This window comes from Gorilla gorilla, chromosome 10 (assembly GCF_029281585.2).
Source record: "Gorilla gorilla gorilla isolate KB3781 chromosome 10, NHGRI_mGorGor1-v2.1_pri, whole genome shotgun sequence".
Lineage (NCBI taxonomy): Eukaryota > Metazoa > Chordata > Mammalia > Primates > Hominidae > Gorilla > Gorilla gorilla.
The window spans coordinates 22626010-22641623 of record NC_073234.2 but is presented as its reverse complement, the minus strand read 5'-3'; the positions used below and the strand labels follow the sequence as shown (position 1 = coordinate 22641623).

The window sequence follows — 15614 nt, the reverse complement described above, 5'->3', positions numbered from 1 at the left end:
ACCCTGGCATAGAGACCTGAGTCATGCAGGCCCTGGACTGTTGTAACAGGCACTCTGTGCCAGGAGTGGGCCCTTTTTAGTTTAGGGTTCTTCCAGTTATCCATTCTAACACTAGTACAAACATAAAAATCCACATTTATGCCACAGGATTTTGCCTGAACCAGTCACATTTCTGCCTTTAAAGCCTATTATCATGTATATATAAAATATATTTATGATTGATAGGTAGGTAGGTAGGTTGATAGGTAGGTAGGTAGATAGAGGCTGGGCACAGTGGTTTCACCTCTATAATCCCAGCACTTTGGGAGGCCGAGGTGGGAGGATCACTTGAGTCCATGAGTTCTAGACCAGCCTGGCAACATAGAGAGACTCTGTCGCTACAAAAAAATACAAAAATTATCAGGCATAGTGGCATGCATCTGTAGTCCAAGCTACATAGGAGGCTGAAGTGGGAGAATTGCTTGAGCCCAGGGGAGGTGGGTCAAGGCTGCAGTGAGCTTTGACCACACCACTGCACTCCATTCTGGGCGACATAGCAAAATCCTGTCTCAAAAATATTTATCAGTAGGAAATGCAGGAGGGCACAGTGGCTCATGCCTGTAATGCCAACGCTCTGGGAGGCCAAGGCAGGAGGATCACTGGAGGCCAGGAGTTCAAGACCAGCCTGGGCAACATAGTGAGACCCCATCTCTACAAAAAAAAATTATCCAGGCAAGGTGGTACATGCCTATAGTCCCAGCTACTCAGGTGGCCAAGGCAAGGGGATCGCTTGAGCCCAGGAGTTCAAGGCCACAGCGAGCAATGACTATGCCTCTGTACTCTAGCCGGAGTGGCAGAGCAAGGCCCTGACTCTAGAAAATAAAAATTAAAATGGTAAAAAAAAAAAAAAAGTTTAATTGCCAGAAGAATTCCTTCACTGAGAACTTGTCCATCCTGTGTTTCAGCATCAATTCAACCAAGAAATGAAGGAGCAGATTCAAAGTGGTTATTTTTATTATCTTACCTCCACTGGGTTTTCAGTCCCAATGGAGATTGTGAGACCTGGCAAGACCTTGAGATCAGTAGCATCCCTGAGGGGTAAACACAAGACTGGTCCACTGTCTGCTGCCCTGACTTGCCTACAACTCTTAGAGGTTTGCAGTCCCCATTCCTCATAGCCAGCCATAGAAATCTTTCCCTGAAACAGGAAACACTCTGGGCAGCAGAGCTTCTCATCCCATTCCAGGTAGACAACCACACCCCTAAACACTCCTCTCCGTAACTGAAGGTCAGAGGGTGAAGGGAATGGTCTCTGCTCTCTGTGACCAGGAACTTCACTCGTTCCTTTCCAGCATCATTCCTGCTCTCAAGCGCCTGAGTCTGGGCCTTTTCTACCTAGTGGGCTACACACTGCTCAGCCCCCACATCACAGAAGACTATCTCCTCACTGAAGACTATGACGTGAGTGTCTACTAAAGCAGCAGCAGCATGACTGCACCAGAGCTAGAAAATGGACAGGCAAGGATCCCTATAGATAGCAGAGAAGTAGGAAATATCATCTACAAGTGCGTGTTGCTTTTCCTCTAGATCTGTGAGTTGTCAATGCCAGCCGTGCTGGGACATGTTCATCAGCCAGCACTGAACGACCTTCGCGGGCACAGGGCTGTGCTAGGTGCACATTTAGCACCCCTTGCCTTCTCTAGGAGCCGCTCCTAGCTTGCCTTATCACATCCACGTGACCCCTCAGAGCACAGCAGCTTCTGATTTTCCATCCTATTTTCTTCTCTTGACTGATACATTTGGGCACTTCTAGGGAATTCAGAAACCAAGGGAAGGGGGGAAGTGCTGGCTTTTGCTCCTGCCCATCTGAAAGGCTTGAAAACAGTTCAGTAATTCTGGGCAGGTTTCTCTCCTTAAATTAAAATCCAATATGGGCCCCTCTGTACTTAACATTCCAAATGCTCATTCCAAACACTTTGCCAACGAAGGCAAACAGTAGAGAAGTTAAATACAGTGCTGCCCTTGAGGCTCTCCAAGGAAAAGGTGAATGAATATTCTCCAGGCCCTCTGCTTATTCCTCTCTGCCTATTGTGAAGGCAATCGGGCCAGACTATTGAGGGCATCTGGCAGCAGGACTCAGGCAGGTATGAAGTAGCCAGCCACAAGTGTGAAAAGGAAGAGTGCTGAGAGAAACTGCCTAGTCGTGCGATATCCCTAATGCACTGTGCTTTCTTCCCTCAAGAACCACCCCTTCTGGTTCCGCTGCATGTACATGCTGATCTGGGGCAAGTTTGTGCTGTACAAATATGTCACCTGTTGGCTGGTCACAGTAAGTAGAAAAGTTGAAACAGGGTCCTATTTAGACAAGCCATGGGGGCCGGTGTGGGGAGTGGCAAGAGCCCTAACTGAGCTATTCCCTCTCAGGAAGGAGTATGCATTTTGACGGGCCTGGGCTTCAATGGCTTTGAAGAAAAGGGCAAGGCAAAGTGGGATGCCTGTGCCAACATGAAGGTGTGGCTCTTTGAAACAAACCCCCGCTTCACTGGCACCATTGCCTCATTCAACATCAACACCAACGCCTGGGTGGCCCGGTGAGCTGCTGGTGGGGAGCCTGGACCCTGGTTCCTTCCTTCCACTGTCTTCCCAGATTGGAGGGCAGGGGTGTACCATGTCATCCCTATGCGTCTTTCCCACCTGGGCAGAACCCCCTGTCGCTCACACTGACTTTGACCCCCACCTATACCCCCCCCCAAAAAACCATTACTGTCATATTTGAAAAAAAGGCAAGATATAAAAGTGCGTTAAGACCTGGGTGTTACTCCAGCTCTGCCAATGGACTTATGTCCTCCACTGCCCTGTTTATCAACAGCTTTACTTGTTTGTCCCCACCACTAGAGTGTGGGCAGCTTGAGTAGAGTGTCTGGTTCACCACTGATCTCAGCATCAGCCTCAGTCACTGCTGCTGAACCAAGTGGCTCGTGCGCACACGGTCTCCAGCTCCGCCTTGGGTCTGCTTTCCATCTCTAAAAGTAATCAGTCAGCACTGCCTCCTGTACCCTCTGGGGGCTACACGTGGAAGCCCACCAGCACTCCACTCCAATCCTCAGGGTGAGGACCCAGAGGCAGGTGGCGGGATGCAAGGACCAGTCAGTTTGAGGGTCGCCCCACCCACCCTTTTCTCCAGCTACATCTTCAAACGACTCAAGTTCCTTGGAAGTAAAGAACTCTCTCAGGGTCTCTCGTTGCTATTCCTGGCCCTCTGGCACGGCCTGCACTCAGGATACCTGGTCTGCTTCCAGATGGAATTCCTCATTGTTATTGTGGAAAGACAGGTAGGCCTCCAGGGTGGGGGTGAAGGGGAATATAAGGGACAAGATGCTGATGAGCTCCTCCTCCCTCCCCAGGCTGCCAGGCTCATTCAAGAGAGCCCCACCCTGAGCAAGCTGGCCGCCATTACTGTCCTCCAGCCCTTCTACTATTTGGTGCAACAGACCATCCACTGGCTCTTCATGGGTTACTCCATGACTGCCTTCTGCCTCTTCACGTGGGACAAATGGCTTAAGGCAAGTGAAGGCCTGCTTGTGAGACTGGGAGGGACTTACTGCAACCTCAAAGGTTGCAAAGGACACTCCAGGCCTGTCTACCTTAGTGGCCTCTCTCTCCACAGGTGTATAAATCCATCTGTTTCCTTGGCCACATCTTCTTCTTGAGCCTACTATTCATATTGCCTTATATTCACAAAGCAATGGTGCCAAGGAAAGAGAAGTTAAAGAAGATGGAATAATCCATTTCCCTGGTAAGTTAATACAGCTAAACTAAAACTACCACCAGGTTACAGAATAGAGCAACAGACTGGAAAAAAACAATAGTATTAGAAATCTGGGGTGAATTCCAAGGATTAGCCTGGCTACTAAGGAACACAGTATGGGCAATGACTACTGTGACTTATTGAGGCATGCTAGGAAACATCTGGAAGGGCTACAGACCAGGAATTACAGGAGTAACTAACCAGCCTTCCAAACTCGTCTTGTCTTGCAGGTGGCCTACGCAGGACTGGTGCAGAAACTACTTGTCTCCCTTTTCACAGCACTCCTTTGCCCCAGAGCAGAGAATGGAAAAGCCAGGGAGGTGGAAGATCGATGCTTCCAGCTGTGCCTCTGCTGCCAGCCAAGTCTTCATTTGGGGCCAAAGGGGAAACTTTTTTTTGGAGAAGGAGTCTTGCTTTGTCACCCACGCTGGAATGCAGTGGCGCGATCTCAGCTCACCGCAACCTCCACCTCCCGGGTTCAAGTGATTTTCCTGCCTCAGTCTCCCAAGTAGCTGGGAATACAGGCACGCCACCATGCCCAGCTAATTTTTGTATTTTCAGTAGAAACGGGATTTCACCACGTTGGCCAGGCTGGTCTCGAACTCCTGACCGCAAGTGATCCACCCGCCTCCGCCTCCCAAAGTGCTGGGATTACAGGCGTGAGCCACTGTGCCCGGCCCAAAGGGGAAACTCTTGTGGGAGGAGCAGAGGGGCTCACATCTCCCCTCTGATTCCCCCATGCACATTGCCTTATCTCTCCCCATCTAGCCAGGAATCTATTGTGTTTTTCTTCTGCCAATTTACTATGATTGTGTATGTGCCGCTACCACCACCCCCCCCATGGGGGGGTGGAGAGGGGTGCAAGGCCCTGCCTGCTCCACTTTTTCTACCTTGGAACTGTATTAGATAAAATCACTTCTGTTTGTTCAGTTTTTCACCACTAGCATTCCTGACTGCTCTCTTTCACAGTTCTTCTCCATCATCAGGGTTCTCTCCTTTAGCACATGGGAATCTGGGAGCTAAAGCCTGCCTTCAAAGCATGGAACCAAACTGCAAACTCTGTAACCTCATATCTGTCCCTGAAGTCCCGGGGAACAAACAGTTTTACATCATTGGATACTTTAGGAACCCCAAAACAACCAGGTTTGCAAGAACAGTATTCATAGGATAAACAAATAGCAAATGTACAGCCTTGGCTTCCCCAAACTCCACAGTCTCAGTGCAGAAAGATCATCTTCCAGCAGTCAGCTCAGACCAGGGTCAAAGGATGTGACATCAACAGTTTCTGGTTTCAGAACAGTTTCTACTACTGTCAAATGACCCCCCATACTTCCTCAAAGGCTGTGGTAAGTTTTGCACAGGTGAGGGCAGCAGAAAGGGGGTAGTTACTGATGGACACCATCTTCTCTGTATACTCCACACTGACCTAAGAAAAGAACAGTTTTGTCAGCCAACTCTGTCACTCAGTAGCTGTTTCAACCCTTCTTTAGGGCAGGAAAACTATGGCTGAGCTAGTATTTCAGCTGTGCTGTTGAATATCAAATCCCTACAAAGGATGAAGAAGGTCCTAACTGTCACTTCCAATTATGGCAGCAGTCCTCAAAGGATGTGCCCTGGGGCAGGGTGTGGAACTGTCATGTGTCTTCTAGCTCATTGTAAGCATTGTTAAAATGCCTACTGCTGTGGGAATTCTATACTAAGTTCAGCTCTACCAAGAATTTCAGGGTTGAGCCCAGACCTTACCTTGCCATGGGCAAAGGCCCCTACCACAAAAACAATAGGATCACTGCTGGGCACCAGCTCACGCACATCACTGACAACCGGGATGGAAAAAGAAGTGCCAACTTTCATACATCCAACTGGAAAGTGATCTGATACTGGATTCTTAATTACCTAAAGTAAAAAAGAGAAAAGTCAGCCCCAGAAACATTCCCAGAACCAGCCTTCAACTAACAGGTTTCAATACCTCACCTTCAAAAGCTTCTGGGGGCCATCAGCTGCTCGAACACTGAGCTTGTGTAAAAGTTGAACTAGAAGGGGGAAAAAGAGTTCAGAGCTAGATGGAGACCACAGTCCTTCTGTCCAGTCATCTAACAAGGAAAACCCCATGGATAAGATGAGTTCCCTGTGTGCTTTATATCTAGACTGGACTCCTGAAATGTTAGGAACAAACAGTTGCCAAGCATATGGCTAGCTGTACAGTGATGGGTTCAGACTCCCTCTTTCACTCAGCCAGGAAGCTACTGCAAGAACAGGAGTGGAGTTTCCACAAACACAGAAAAATAATAACAGTCCTTGTCCTGGTATTAATCATGTTGTTCTCCCATTTCCTCGCTTAAAAATCCTACATTTAGTTCTCCCTTTTCCTCTTCCTCCCTTCTTCCCTACTGACAAGTTCATTCTAACTTTGTTCTAAGGCTTCTTACCCATGAGGCCACAAAAGCGGTCAAAGGTTCTGGGAATTCGGGTCTGGGGATTCACTTCAATCAGAACATTCTTCTGTGTATGGATATAAACCTGTAGCAAGCCAGCTCGGTTCAGGGGACTATCCATCAGCATCAGCAAACTCTGAGCAAAGCAGAAACCAAGGCATGGTTAAGGCTGAAGAGAGGTAGCACTCAGCTGCCAACCCTTCCATACAGAGGCTCAAAAGGGTTGTGAGCACTGTCCCTGGAGTTACCTGGTGGGTGATGTCTGGCCGCACTTCCCCAGGGTCCCGTCCATTCTTCAACAATACAGACTTGTGCTTGTCACAGTTGAGTAGCTCATATGTCTTCCCTACCTGAAGAACAGGGAACATGACGAAAGAACAGCATAAGCTTCTGTTACCTAGCCCCGTGGTTCTTCAAGTGTGGTCCCCAAACTACCAGCAGCAGCTGCACCTGGAAACTTGTTAGGCAAATTCTCAGGCCCACCCTAGACCTACTAAACCAGAAACACTGGAGGTGGAGCCCAGCAAGCCCTTCGGGGGATTACTGTGCAGCCTTATTTGCACTCCCCAGTAAATGGTCTTAGAGGGAAACAGGAGGAAGGGCACAACCTGTGACTTCACATTATCTACTAATATACTGGATTTAATTTAAAAACCTGTGGCTGTTAGGCAAGGCCAATGAGACATCCTGGAACTAGGCAGGAGTTAGTAGTTAGCAAGGCTGAATGCTGTGTTTATTACAGGAGCAGTAAGTAGGTACTGTGCAAAATATCGAGTCACCACCCTCAGTTTGCGTACACGAAACATGCACTAAGTGAAGAGCTGCAAATCTGAACAAGAAATGTGAAGGCCGGGCGCGGTGGCTCACGCCTGTAATCCCAGCACTTTGGGAGGCCGAGGCGGGCAGATCACAAGGTCAGGAGATTGAGACCATCATGGCTAACACGGTGAAACCCCATCTCTACTAAAAATATAAAAAATTAGCCGGGCATGGTGGCAGGCGCCTGTAGTCCCAGCTACTTGGGAGGCAGAGGCAGGAGAATGGCATGAACCCAGGAGGCGGAGCTTGCAGCGCCACTGCACTCCAGCCCGGGCAACAGAGCGAGACTCCATCTCAAAAAAAAATGTGAAAACTAATGATGCAGGAGGCAGTTTAATCAAAGAAAACTCTCAGAAGTAAAATGAAGAGGGGTTATTCCCAGTTTTAAGACGGGCATGGGGGCAGATGCAGTGGCTCACGGCTGTAATCCCAGCACTCTGGGAGGCCAAGGCAGGCAAATCACTTAAGGTCAGGAGTTCAAGACCAGCCTGGGCAACATGGCGAAACCCCATCTCTACTGAAAATACAAAAATTAGCTGGGCATGGTGGCACATGCCTGTAGTCCTAGCTACTTGGGAGGCTAAGGTGGGAGGATGGCTTGAGCCCGGGAGACAGAGATTGCAGTGAGCCAAGACTGTACCACTGCACTCCAGCCTGGGTGACAGAGCAAGACCCTGTCTGAAAAAAAAGAAAAAAGACTGGCATGAGCAAAGGTACAGATGGAATCAAGACCAAGTAGCCAGGTGTGGTGGCTTATGCCTGTGATCCCAACACTTTAGGAGGCCAAGGCGGAAGGATCACTTGAGCCCAGGAATTTGAGACTGGCCTGGGCAACACGGTGGGACCTTGTCTCACACACACAAAAAAAAAAATTAGCCAGGCGCAGTGCCATTTGCTGGCAGTCCCAGTTACTCAGGAGGATGAGGTGGGAGGACTGCTTGAGCCAGGGAAGTAGAGGCTGCAGTGAACCATCACACCATTGCACTCTGTTGCCCAGGCAACAGAGCAAGACCCTATCTCAAAAAAGAAACAAAAAAGAAAAAGTGGAAACGAAGAAAGGAAATTTTGAGGAAAATTGGGAGCTGAGACACTGAAGGGCAGTGATTATATATGAAGCTGCTTTGTAAACTACAGAATCCTAATGTATCAAGCACAAAGCCAAAAATAATTCTGGAGTAAGCAGGGCAGGATGGGAATGACTGACAGACACTATCCTAACAACTCTCTGTACACTGGAAAAGACATCAGAAGTTTGATGTTAAAGAAGTGGACTACATCTGTAGCAGCTAAAAGAAATAATTCCAAGTTGCAATTTGGAGTCCCAAGGAGCATTAGGGTGGTCAGTAAAAAGTCTAAAAACAAACTGTTATATACAAATACAAGTTTTGGAAGGCTAAGTTTTTATGTATCACTGGAATGTATATGTCTAGCAACATTCTTGAGATATATGGCTCCAAAAAGTCTGCGAAAAAAGGGATGTAGATTTTGAAATTGAATAGTTGAAGTAATGTCACAGAGAGCACAAAGAAAGAACAAATGACCAAGAACTAAGTCCATGAGACACCCTTAGTTATAGAAGAAAAAAACCTTCTTGAATGAATAATACAGTTTCAACCCATTAGTAGGATATAATCATGTTTTCTATTCTTTTAATAGATTACAGGCGCAGGCCTGTAATCCCAGCTACTCTGGAGGCTGAGGCAGGAGAATCGATTGAACCCGGGAGGCGGAGGCTGCAGTGAGCCAAGATCGTGCCACTGCACTCCAGCCTGGTAGAGACTGAGACTCTATCTCAAAAAAAAAAAAAAAAAAAATGTATTTAGAACGAAGATTAAAATCCTGACCTGACTTCTAAACCAATGCGATTTCTTCTGGGCCATTCAATTAGTTCTAACGGGTAAGAGAAAGGAGGAGGAAGAACACTGCCCAAGGCTTTAAGATAGAGAACTGCTGGTTCTATTACATGTGGGGAAAGAGATGAATGATAGATAAAAAGGCAGATGTAAAAGTTTTAAATAATAACCAGGTCTGGACAGTGTATCATAGGTGGATATTAGAGAGAGGTGACTATGGACACTAATGAATTGAAACACGAAGCCCTTACAAAAAGTGTGGGCAGACTAGGCTACATAACTACCTTTCTCATCTGCCCAGTAACTTGTCTTGGGATGTGGAATGACGCAAGGAACGAAACTTTCCTCTGCTTAGACTACTATACCACAGAATCCTGGTAAACCAATTGGAAGCAAGGAGGTGAGGGCTAGAATATCATTCAAAAAGAGCAAAAGAAAATGAGTACTACCGGCCGGGCACAGTGGCTCACGCCTCTAATCCCAACACTTTGGAAGGCCGAGGCGGGCGGATCACTTGAGGTCAGGAGTTCGAGACCAGCGTGGCCAACATGGTGAAACCCCATCTGAACTAAAAATACAAAAAAATTAGCCGGGCGTGGTGGCACGTGCCTGTAGTCCCAGCTACTCCAGAGGCTGAGTCAGGAGAACTGTTTGAAGCCGGGAGGCAGAGGTTGCAGTGAGCCGAGGTCGCGCAACTGCACTCCAGCCTGGGCGACAGAGCGAGACTCCGTCTCAAAAAAAAAAAAAAAAAAAAGAAAAGAAAAAGAAAAATGAGTACTACCATCCCAGGATGTCAAATCAACGCAAAGCCAACCAAGCCACCTTCCTTCAAAAGCATCTTTCACCCCTCTCTGCTTTCTACATCCACTCTAGGCCCCTTACCCTCATTCCACGGAGTCCCAACCTATCAATTTACTACTTCTCCACTTCCTGTCCCAAACTACCTTGACTGTCTCCAGACTGGCCCCTTCCAGCACCACAATAAGCCTACGGCCTCCGATCTTGTTTCCTGCCCCTAGTCGGGGCCGCTTGGGTGGCAGAGCATCCCAGTCCTGTGCCTGCTCCCCACCGCTTCGTTCACGAGGCTTGAATCCATCACTGGGCGCGGCCATCTTGCAACAATACCGGAAGTTGCGCTAACGCTCTTAAATAAGAACAGCGCGGCTTCTAATCACAAATTTCCTTCCGGCTGCCATTTTGAAAGTGGGCTAGGAAATGGAGATGACTTGCTGTCTTGCGCTGCCCTCCCTGGGAGGGCAGCCTTCCACAAAGGGGCGGGACTTCCCTATGCGCGATTCCTGTGCGCGAAGTTCGGGTCCGTAGTGGGCTAAGGGGGAGGGTTTCAAGGGAGCGCACTTCCGGTGCCCTTTCTTTCTCCAGCCTTACGGGCCCGAACCCTCGTGTGAAGGGTGCAGTACCTAAGCCGGAGCGGGGTAGAGGCGGGCCGGCACCCCCTTCTGACCTCCGGTGCCGCCGGCCTCAAGATCAGACATGGCCCAGAACTTGAAGGACTTGGCGGGACGGCTGCCCGCCGGGCCCCGGGGCATGGGCACGGCCCTGAAGCTGTTGCTGGGGGCCGGCGCCGTGGCCTACGGTGTGCGCGAATCTGTGTTCACCGGTGAGCAACCTCCGCCCGCTCGCCGGACGCTTCCAGTCCCTCCCCCAAACCCCTTGCCCTGTCCCCGCGCCCCTCCACGAGCCTAGCATTTCCTCTGAGCAGCGGCGTGGCCTGATCACCACCCATCTCCCCACAGTGGAAGGCGGGCACAGAGCCATCTTCTTCAATCGGATCGGTGGAGTGCAGCAGGACACTATCCTGGCCGAGGGCCTTCACTTCAGGTAATGGCGGGCAGAGCCTGCTGACCCTGACCTTTCACCCTTGACGCCGACCCAGCAGTGGCTATAGTCGGACGTGCAACAGGATTCAACGCTGCTCTTTTCCCACCCTCCTCATCCCTGCCTCTAGGATAGTGGGTGCTGCGCGAACCTCCAGCAGCATACAAACTGTTGTTTTCCAAAGGGGCAAGAGAATCTCTCCTTGTCTGTGGTCGTGGAGAGGAGCAGGCCAAAAAACGCGTGGTGAGGGGAAACCGGGCAAGGCTAGTGAAACTGCGGTCTTTTCTTTTTTTTTTTTTTTTTTTTTGGAGAGGGAGTCTTGCTCTGTCGCCCAGGCTGGAGTGCAGTGGCGCGATCTCGGCTCACTGCAACCTCCGCCTCCTGATTTCAAGCGATTCTCCTGCCTCAGCCTCACGAGTAGCTGGGATTACAGGCGCCCGCCACCACGCCCGGCTAATTTTTGTATTTTAGTAGAGACGGGGTTTCACTATGTAGATCAAGCTGGTCTCGAACTCCTGACCTCAAATGATCCGCCCGCCTCGGCCTCCCAAAGTGCTGGGATTGCAGGCGTGAGCCACCGCGCCCGGCCGAAACTGCGGCCTCTTAATACCTATCCCTTCCCTGTCCTCTCCAGGATCCCTTGGTTCCAGTACCCCATTATCTATGACATTCGGGCCAGACCTCGAAAAATCTCCTCCCCTACAGGCTCCAAAGGTAGGTCTGAGCACTTGGTAATCACATGGCAGGTGGGATGATCAAGGGAGCTGGCAAGAAACCCCAGGGGAATATGGTAGTGTCAGGCCTTTAGGCCTCTTTTCCACATCTGCAAGAGCTGTAACAAAAATACCTGCCTCCTGGGGTCAAAGCAGCACATTCTGAACACACTGTGTTTGCGTGCTTTTTACTGTCTCCTCCCTGAGGTGTATTCAATAAGAGTATTGTTTGTCCCTTGTCTTATTCACTGCCTAGATCAAAGCTTTGTTTTAAAGCCTTTTTTTTCTAACTGCTTGACTTACTATATCTACAGTTACAGCCACTAGTACACTCTGTTCTGGAGAAGTTTGTCCCTACGCTTGACTAGTTCACCTGTTCTCTCCTTCCAGACCATACATAAAAGCCGTGCCTTTGAGTTCCCCAGACCTCTTCCTCCTCCCCACCCACGCACACATATACACCCTGGGTCAGGTAGCTCACCTGTAACCTGTAATGTACTTCTTTGTGCTATACCTAGTGCAGGTCGCTTATTCACTTACTAGACTGGGCCCTGGGAATAAAAGATTCATTAAACACAATTCTTGTCCCCCAAGTCCTTACAGGAGACATGATTACGGTACAGCACGAAAGCGCCCACGTTAGAGGTTGCACAGAGTACAGAGGGGGAAAGAGTAGTCAGCTCTGCTGGTGACGGGGTTTGCAGTTCAAGGCTTCACAGTGGGTGAGGGTGCATTTCACCTGTGCTGCGTCTTGTCTTCCTTGTCAGCCTGATTAACTCTCCTCCCCCCAGGGTAGTGCCAGGCTGTACACCATTGCACAGGGCATACAGGGAGGAACATGGAGGAGAAAATGCTTGGGAAAGGGTGTTTGGCCTTGACCAGCCACTGCTGACCTCAATCTCAGACCTACAGATGGTGAATATCTCCCTGCGAGTGTTGTCTCGACCCAATGCTCAGGAGCTTCCTAGCATGTACCAGCGCCTAGGGCTGGACTACGAGGAACGAGTGTTGCCGTCCATTGTCAACGAGGTGCTCAAGAGTGTGGTGGCCAAGTTCAATGCCTCACAGCTGATCACCCAGCGGGCCCAGGTCTGACTCCCACCACCATCTGCATGGTGTCAGCCTTTCCTTCCTAGGCCCAGAGTATTGGGAATTAGGAAAGGCAGCTTATTAGAAAAGCATTGTCACCCTAGTGCCATTTCCACCTAAAAGCTGTGCTAATTGCCACTGTGAAATAAGGAGAGCCAGCATTAGAACTCGATAGCACTCGGTGTTAGGAGGCACAGAGGAAAATGGCCAAGTCTTGGCTTTTCCTGCACCTCTTTGAGCAGAGAGGCTTATGTTACAGGTTTGCCTGACAGGAAGCTAAGGCAGTGCATGTTGTATTGAGAGTGAAGGGTTAGGGGTCGCAACCTTCCTTTCAGTTCCCCAGTCCCCTCAAACCACCCCTCCCTTCCCCTCTTCACCCCTGCCCTCAGGTATCCCTGTTGATCCGCCGGGAACTGACAGAGAGGGCCAAGGACTTCAGCCTCATCCTGGATGATGTGGCCATCACAGAGCTGAGCTTTAGCCGAGAGTACACAGCTGCTGTAGAAGCCAAACAAGTGGGTGAGTCGCAAGAGCCATGGGGTGAGGGCTTCTGAGATGCAGGAGGAGGAAAGACTCCATGGGTGGGGCTCCTGACCCAGGACAGGGTCTCCCTGACTCTCTCCCACCACAGCCCAGCAGGAGGCCCAGCGGGCCCAATTCTTGGTAGAAAAAGCAAAGCAGGAACAGCGGCAGAAGATTGTGCAGGCCGAGGGTGAGGCCGAGGCTGCCAAGATGATATCCTTCTGCTGGAGAGATCTCAGCCCAGCCCCTAGGGCACCTGAGTTCCCCATCCTCCTTCATGGGCAGGCTGATGAGACTAAGGCGAATGCGACTCCGTGCTCTCTGGCCCTTGGCTCCTTGTTGGGGGTGGGGACTACAGATGAGATCTGAAATCTTAGTGGTAGTACCTGAGCCATGACTCCCCACTGTAAGGCCAGATCAATAGCATTGGTGGCCTTGCCTTCATTTCTGGTGCTGCCCCTAGTTCCTGGCAGCAGCCTGCAGGGAGGCCCACAGGTGGGGTCCAAGGTAGGGCTGGGCACAAGCCACCTGAGCGCAACCTTGGATCTGACAGCCCAGAGGAGGACTGGAGCAAGGGATTGTGGTAAGGACGGGGCCAGGGATTGAGACCTGCCCTTGCGTGAACCTTAACCCTCCTCACCTTGGAGAAGCACTGAGCAAGAACCCTGGCTACATCAAACTTCGCAAGATTCGAGCAGCCCAGAATATCTCCAAGACGGTGAGTGTGTCAGCCCAGCGTCTCTGATGGGGCTGCCTTGAGAAAGTGCTTTCAGTTAAGGCACATTGAGGTGAGGGAATTCGAACCTTGCTTGTTCGGGTTTCTACTCAGATTGGCTTCTCTGGCCGGCGCGGTGGCTCACGCATGTAATCCCCGCACTTTGGGAGGCCAAGGTGGGTGGATCACCTGAAGTCAGGAGTTCGAGACCAGCCTGGCCAACATGGTGAAACCCCATCTCTACTAAAAATACAAAAGATAATGAGCCTGCTGTGGTGGCATTTAGCTATATTCCCAGCTATGCAGGAGGCTGAGGCAGGAGAATCACTTGAACCCAGGAGGCGGAAGTTGCAGTGAGCTGAGATCATGCCACTGCACTCCAGCCTGAGCAACAGAGCAAGACTCCGTCTCAAAAGTAAATAAATAAATAATTGGCTTCTCCAATACTCCTCCTATCAAGAATGATTCCTCTGGGTTCCCTGACCTTTTGTTCTAATCATAGCTGCTGCTCAGCGCTCTGGATCCCTAAATGCGAGCAGAAACCATGTGTTACTCATTGCTGCACCCCTGCCCTAATCTGCATGTGTTCCATGTTAAGTAGCTGCTGAATTGCAGGGGTCGGAATTGAGGTCTTTGCTTAATGCAAGCATCTGTCTTATTTCCTGCCCTGTAGATCGCCACATCACAGAATCGTATCTATCTCACGGCTGACAACCTTGTGCTGAACCTACAGGATGAAAGTTTCACCAGGTGAGAGATATGGCCACACTGTGGGGTATCACCAAGAACATGGGACCTGAGTCTGGTTGCTTGGGCTCTGGAGCCTGCTACAGCTATTCATATGGCTCAGAGACATTGAACCAAAATTAGAAAAGGGGGTGGTTGACAGTTTCTATCTTGCATCTCATAGGATTGATTTTATGAGATCAAATAGGATTATTCACATAAAAAGCACTTTATAAAGTTTTCATCTAACCAAAAAGTGATGAAAGATGATACTCAGTTTTCTTACTCAAGAGCCCTCAAACTCCTCTGGTGAATGGAGGGATGTTAGGAAAGGAGATGAGAAATAGCAGTGGCCATGAGAACATGCCTCCTTTCATGAGCCTGAGATTCCTGGCTGTCAACCCTGTTTGTCTTTTCTCTTGGGAGCAAAGGAGGGTTCAAAGCTGAGTGGGGCCTGAAGCTGTCAATTAACATGTGCATTTCTCTTCGTTTCTTGTTCATCTGGCGATCTGGCACCACAGGGGAAGGTAAGCTGTTGCTGCTTCTGTGGGGTCCTGCAGGCCACCTTCTCCCAGTACCCGCCTCCTACCCTACCCCCTTTCCCACCTCCCCGAAGACAAACCCTCAATCAGGGTAGGAGGGTCGTAGAGGGAATGGCCTAGAGTGTCCTGCCTCTCACATTTATGTCCCCTAATAATGTCATTATCTATCTTTTTTTTTCTACAGTGACAGCCTCATCAAGGGTAAGAAATGAGCCTAGTCACCAAGAACTCCACCCCCAGAGGAAGTGGATCTGCTTCTCCAGTTTTTGAGGAGCCAGCCAGGGGTCCAGCACAGCCCTGCCCCGCCCCAGTATCATGCGATGGTCCCCCACACCGGTTCCCTGAACCCCTTTTGGATTAAGGAAGACTGAAGATTAGCCCCTTTTCTGGGGAATTACTTTCCTCCTCCCTGTGTTAACTGGGGCTGTTGGGGACAGTGCGTGATTTCTCAGTGATTTCCTACAGTGTTGTTCCCTCCCTCAAGGCTGGGAGGAGATAAACACCAACCCAGGAATTCTCAATAAATTTTTATTACTTAACCTGAAGTCAAGGCTTCACGTGTTCATGAACTGGGTAACTG

At 49.8% G+C, this 15614-nt stretch overlaps 3 protein-coding genes and 1 non-coding gene across 9 annotated transcripts in view; 3 read left to right on the top strand and 1 right to left on the bottom strand.

Moving 5' to 3' along the window:
• Nucleotides 1-4724, top strand: part of LPCAT3 (lysophosphatidylcholine acyltransferase 3) — a 42362-nt gene extending 37638 nt beyond the window's left edge. The window contains exons 7-13 of the mRNA XM_004052608.5: nt 1332-1440; nt 2222-2308; nt 2404-2570; nt 3164-3311; nt 3384-3542; nt 3647-3775; nt 4018-4724. Of these exons, the coding sequence (XP_004052656.1) occupies nt 1332-1440; nt 2222-2308; nt 2404-2570; nt 3164-3311; nt 3384-3542; nt 3647-3763 (787 nt within the window). The 3' untranslated portion in view covers nt 3764-3775; nt 4018-4724. The remainder of the gene's footprint in view (nt 1-1331; nt 1441-2221; nt 2309-2403; nt 2571-3163; nt 3312-3383; nt 3543-3646; nt 3776-4017) is intronic.
• EMG1 (EMG1 N1-specific pseudouridine methyltransferase) overlaps nt 1-10172 on the bottom strand; it is a 38774-nt gene extending 28602 nt beyond the window's left edge. For 4 of the 6 annotated variants that reach the window (XR_010129478.1, XR_008670501.2, XR_010129477.1 and 1 more), the window contains exons 1-5: nt 9836-10172; nt 6468-6569; nt 6214-6355; nt 5759-5817; nt 5531-5680 (exon numbers count right to left, since the gene is read on the bottom strand). Coding sequence is in view for 2 of the 6 variants with exons in the window: in XM_004052611.5 (XP_004052659.2) it covers nt 5100-5213; nt 5531-5680; nt 5759-5817; nt 6214-6355; nt 6468-6569; nt 9836-10003 (735 nt within the window). In the remaining 4 variants the exon portion in view is untranslated. Of the gene's footprint in view, nt 1-970; nt 5214-5530; nt 5681-5758; nt 5818-6213; nt 6356-6467; nt 6570-9835 lie in introns of those variants that run through there. The other 2 variants (XM_004052611.5, XM_019037977.4) reach the window with 2 other exon arrangements.
• Nucleotides 10173-10220: 48 nt separating this feature from the next.
• PHB2 (prohibitin 2) lies at nt 10221-15579 on the top strand. Its single transcript, XM_055358566.2, has 8 exons — nt 10221-10509; nt 10646-10730; nt 11362-11441; nt 12345-12529; nt 12919-13048; nt 13161-13264; nt 13692-13769; nt 14440-15579. Exons 1-8 carry the CDS (start codon nt 10383-10385, stop codon nt 14518-14520), a joined length of 870 nt encoding a protein of 289 aa, XP_055214541.1. The 5' UTR covers nt 10221-10382; the 3' UTR covers nt 14521-15579.
• LOC115933386 (small nucleolar RNA U89) lies at nt 13334-13603 on the top strand. Its single transcript, XR_004069235.1, has one exon. It is a non-coding gene; the product is annotated as a small nucleolar RNA U89 (small nucleolar RNA).
• Nucleotides 15580-15614: the final 35 nt, after the last annotated feature.

Bases quoted from the DNA above. Each gene is read 5' to 3' on its own strand.
- PHB2 (XM_055358566.2), top strand. From the start codon at position 10,383: ATGGCCCAGAACTTGAAGGACTTGGCGGGACGGCTGCCCGCCGGGCCC. The intron at 11,442-12,344 runs GTAGGTCTGAGC...CCTCAATCTCAG, and splicing joins CTCCCCTACAGGCTCCAAAG to ACCTACAGATGGTGAATATC. The intron at 12,530-12,918 runs GTCTGACTCCCA...CCCTGCCCTCAG, and splicing joins TGATCACCCAGCGGGCCCAG to GTATCCCTGTTGATCCGCCG.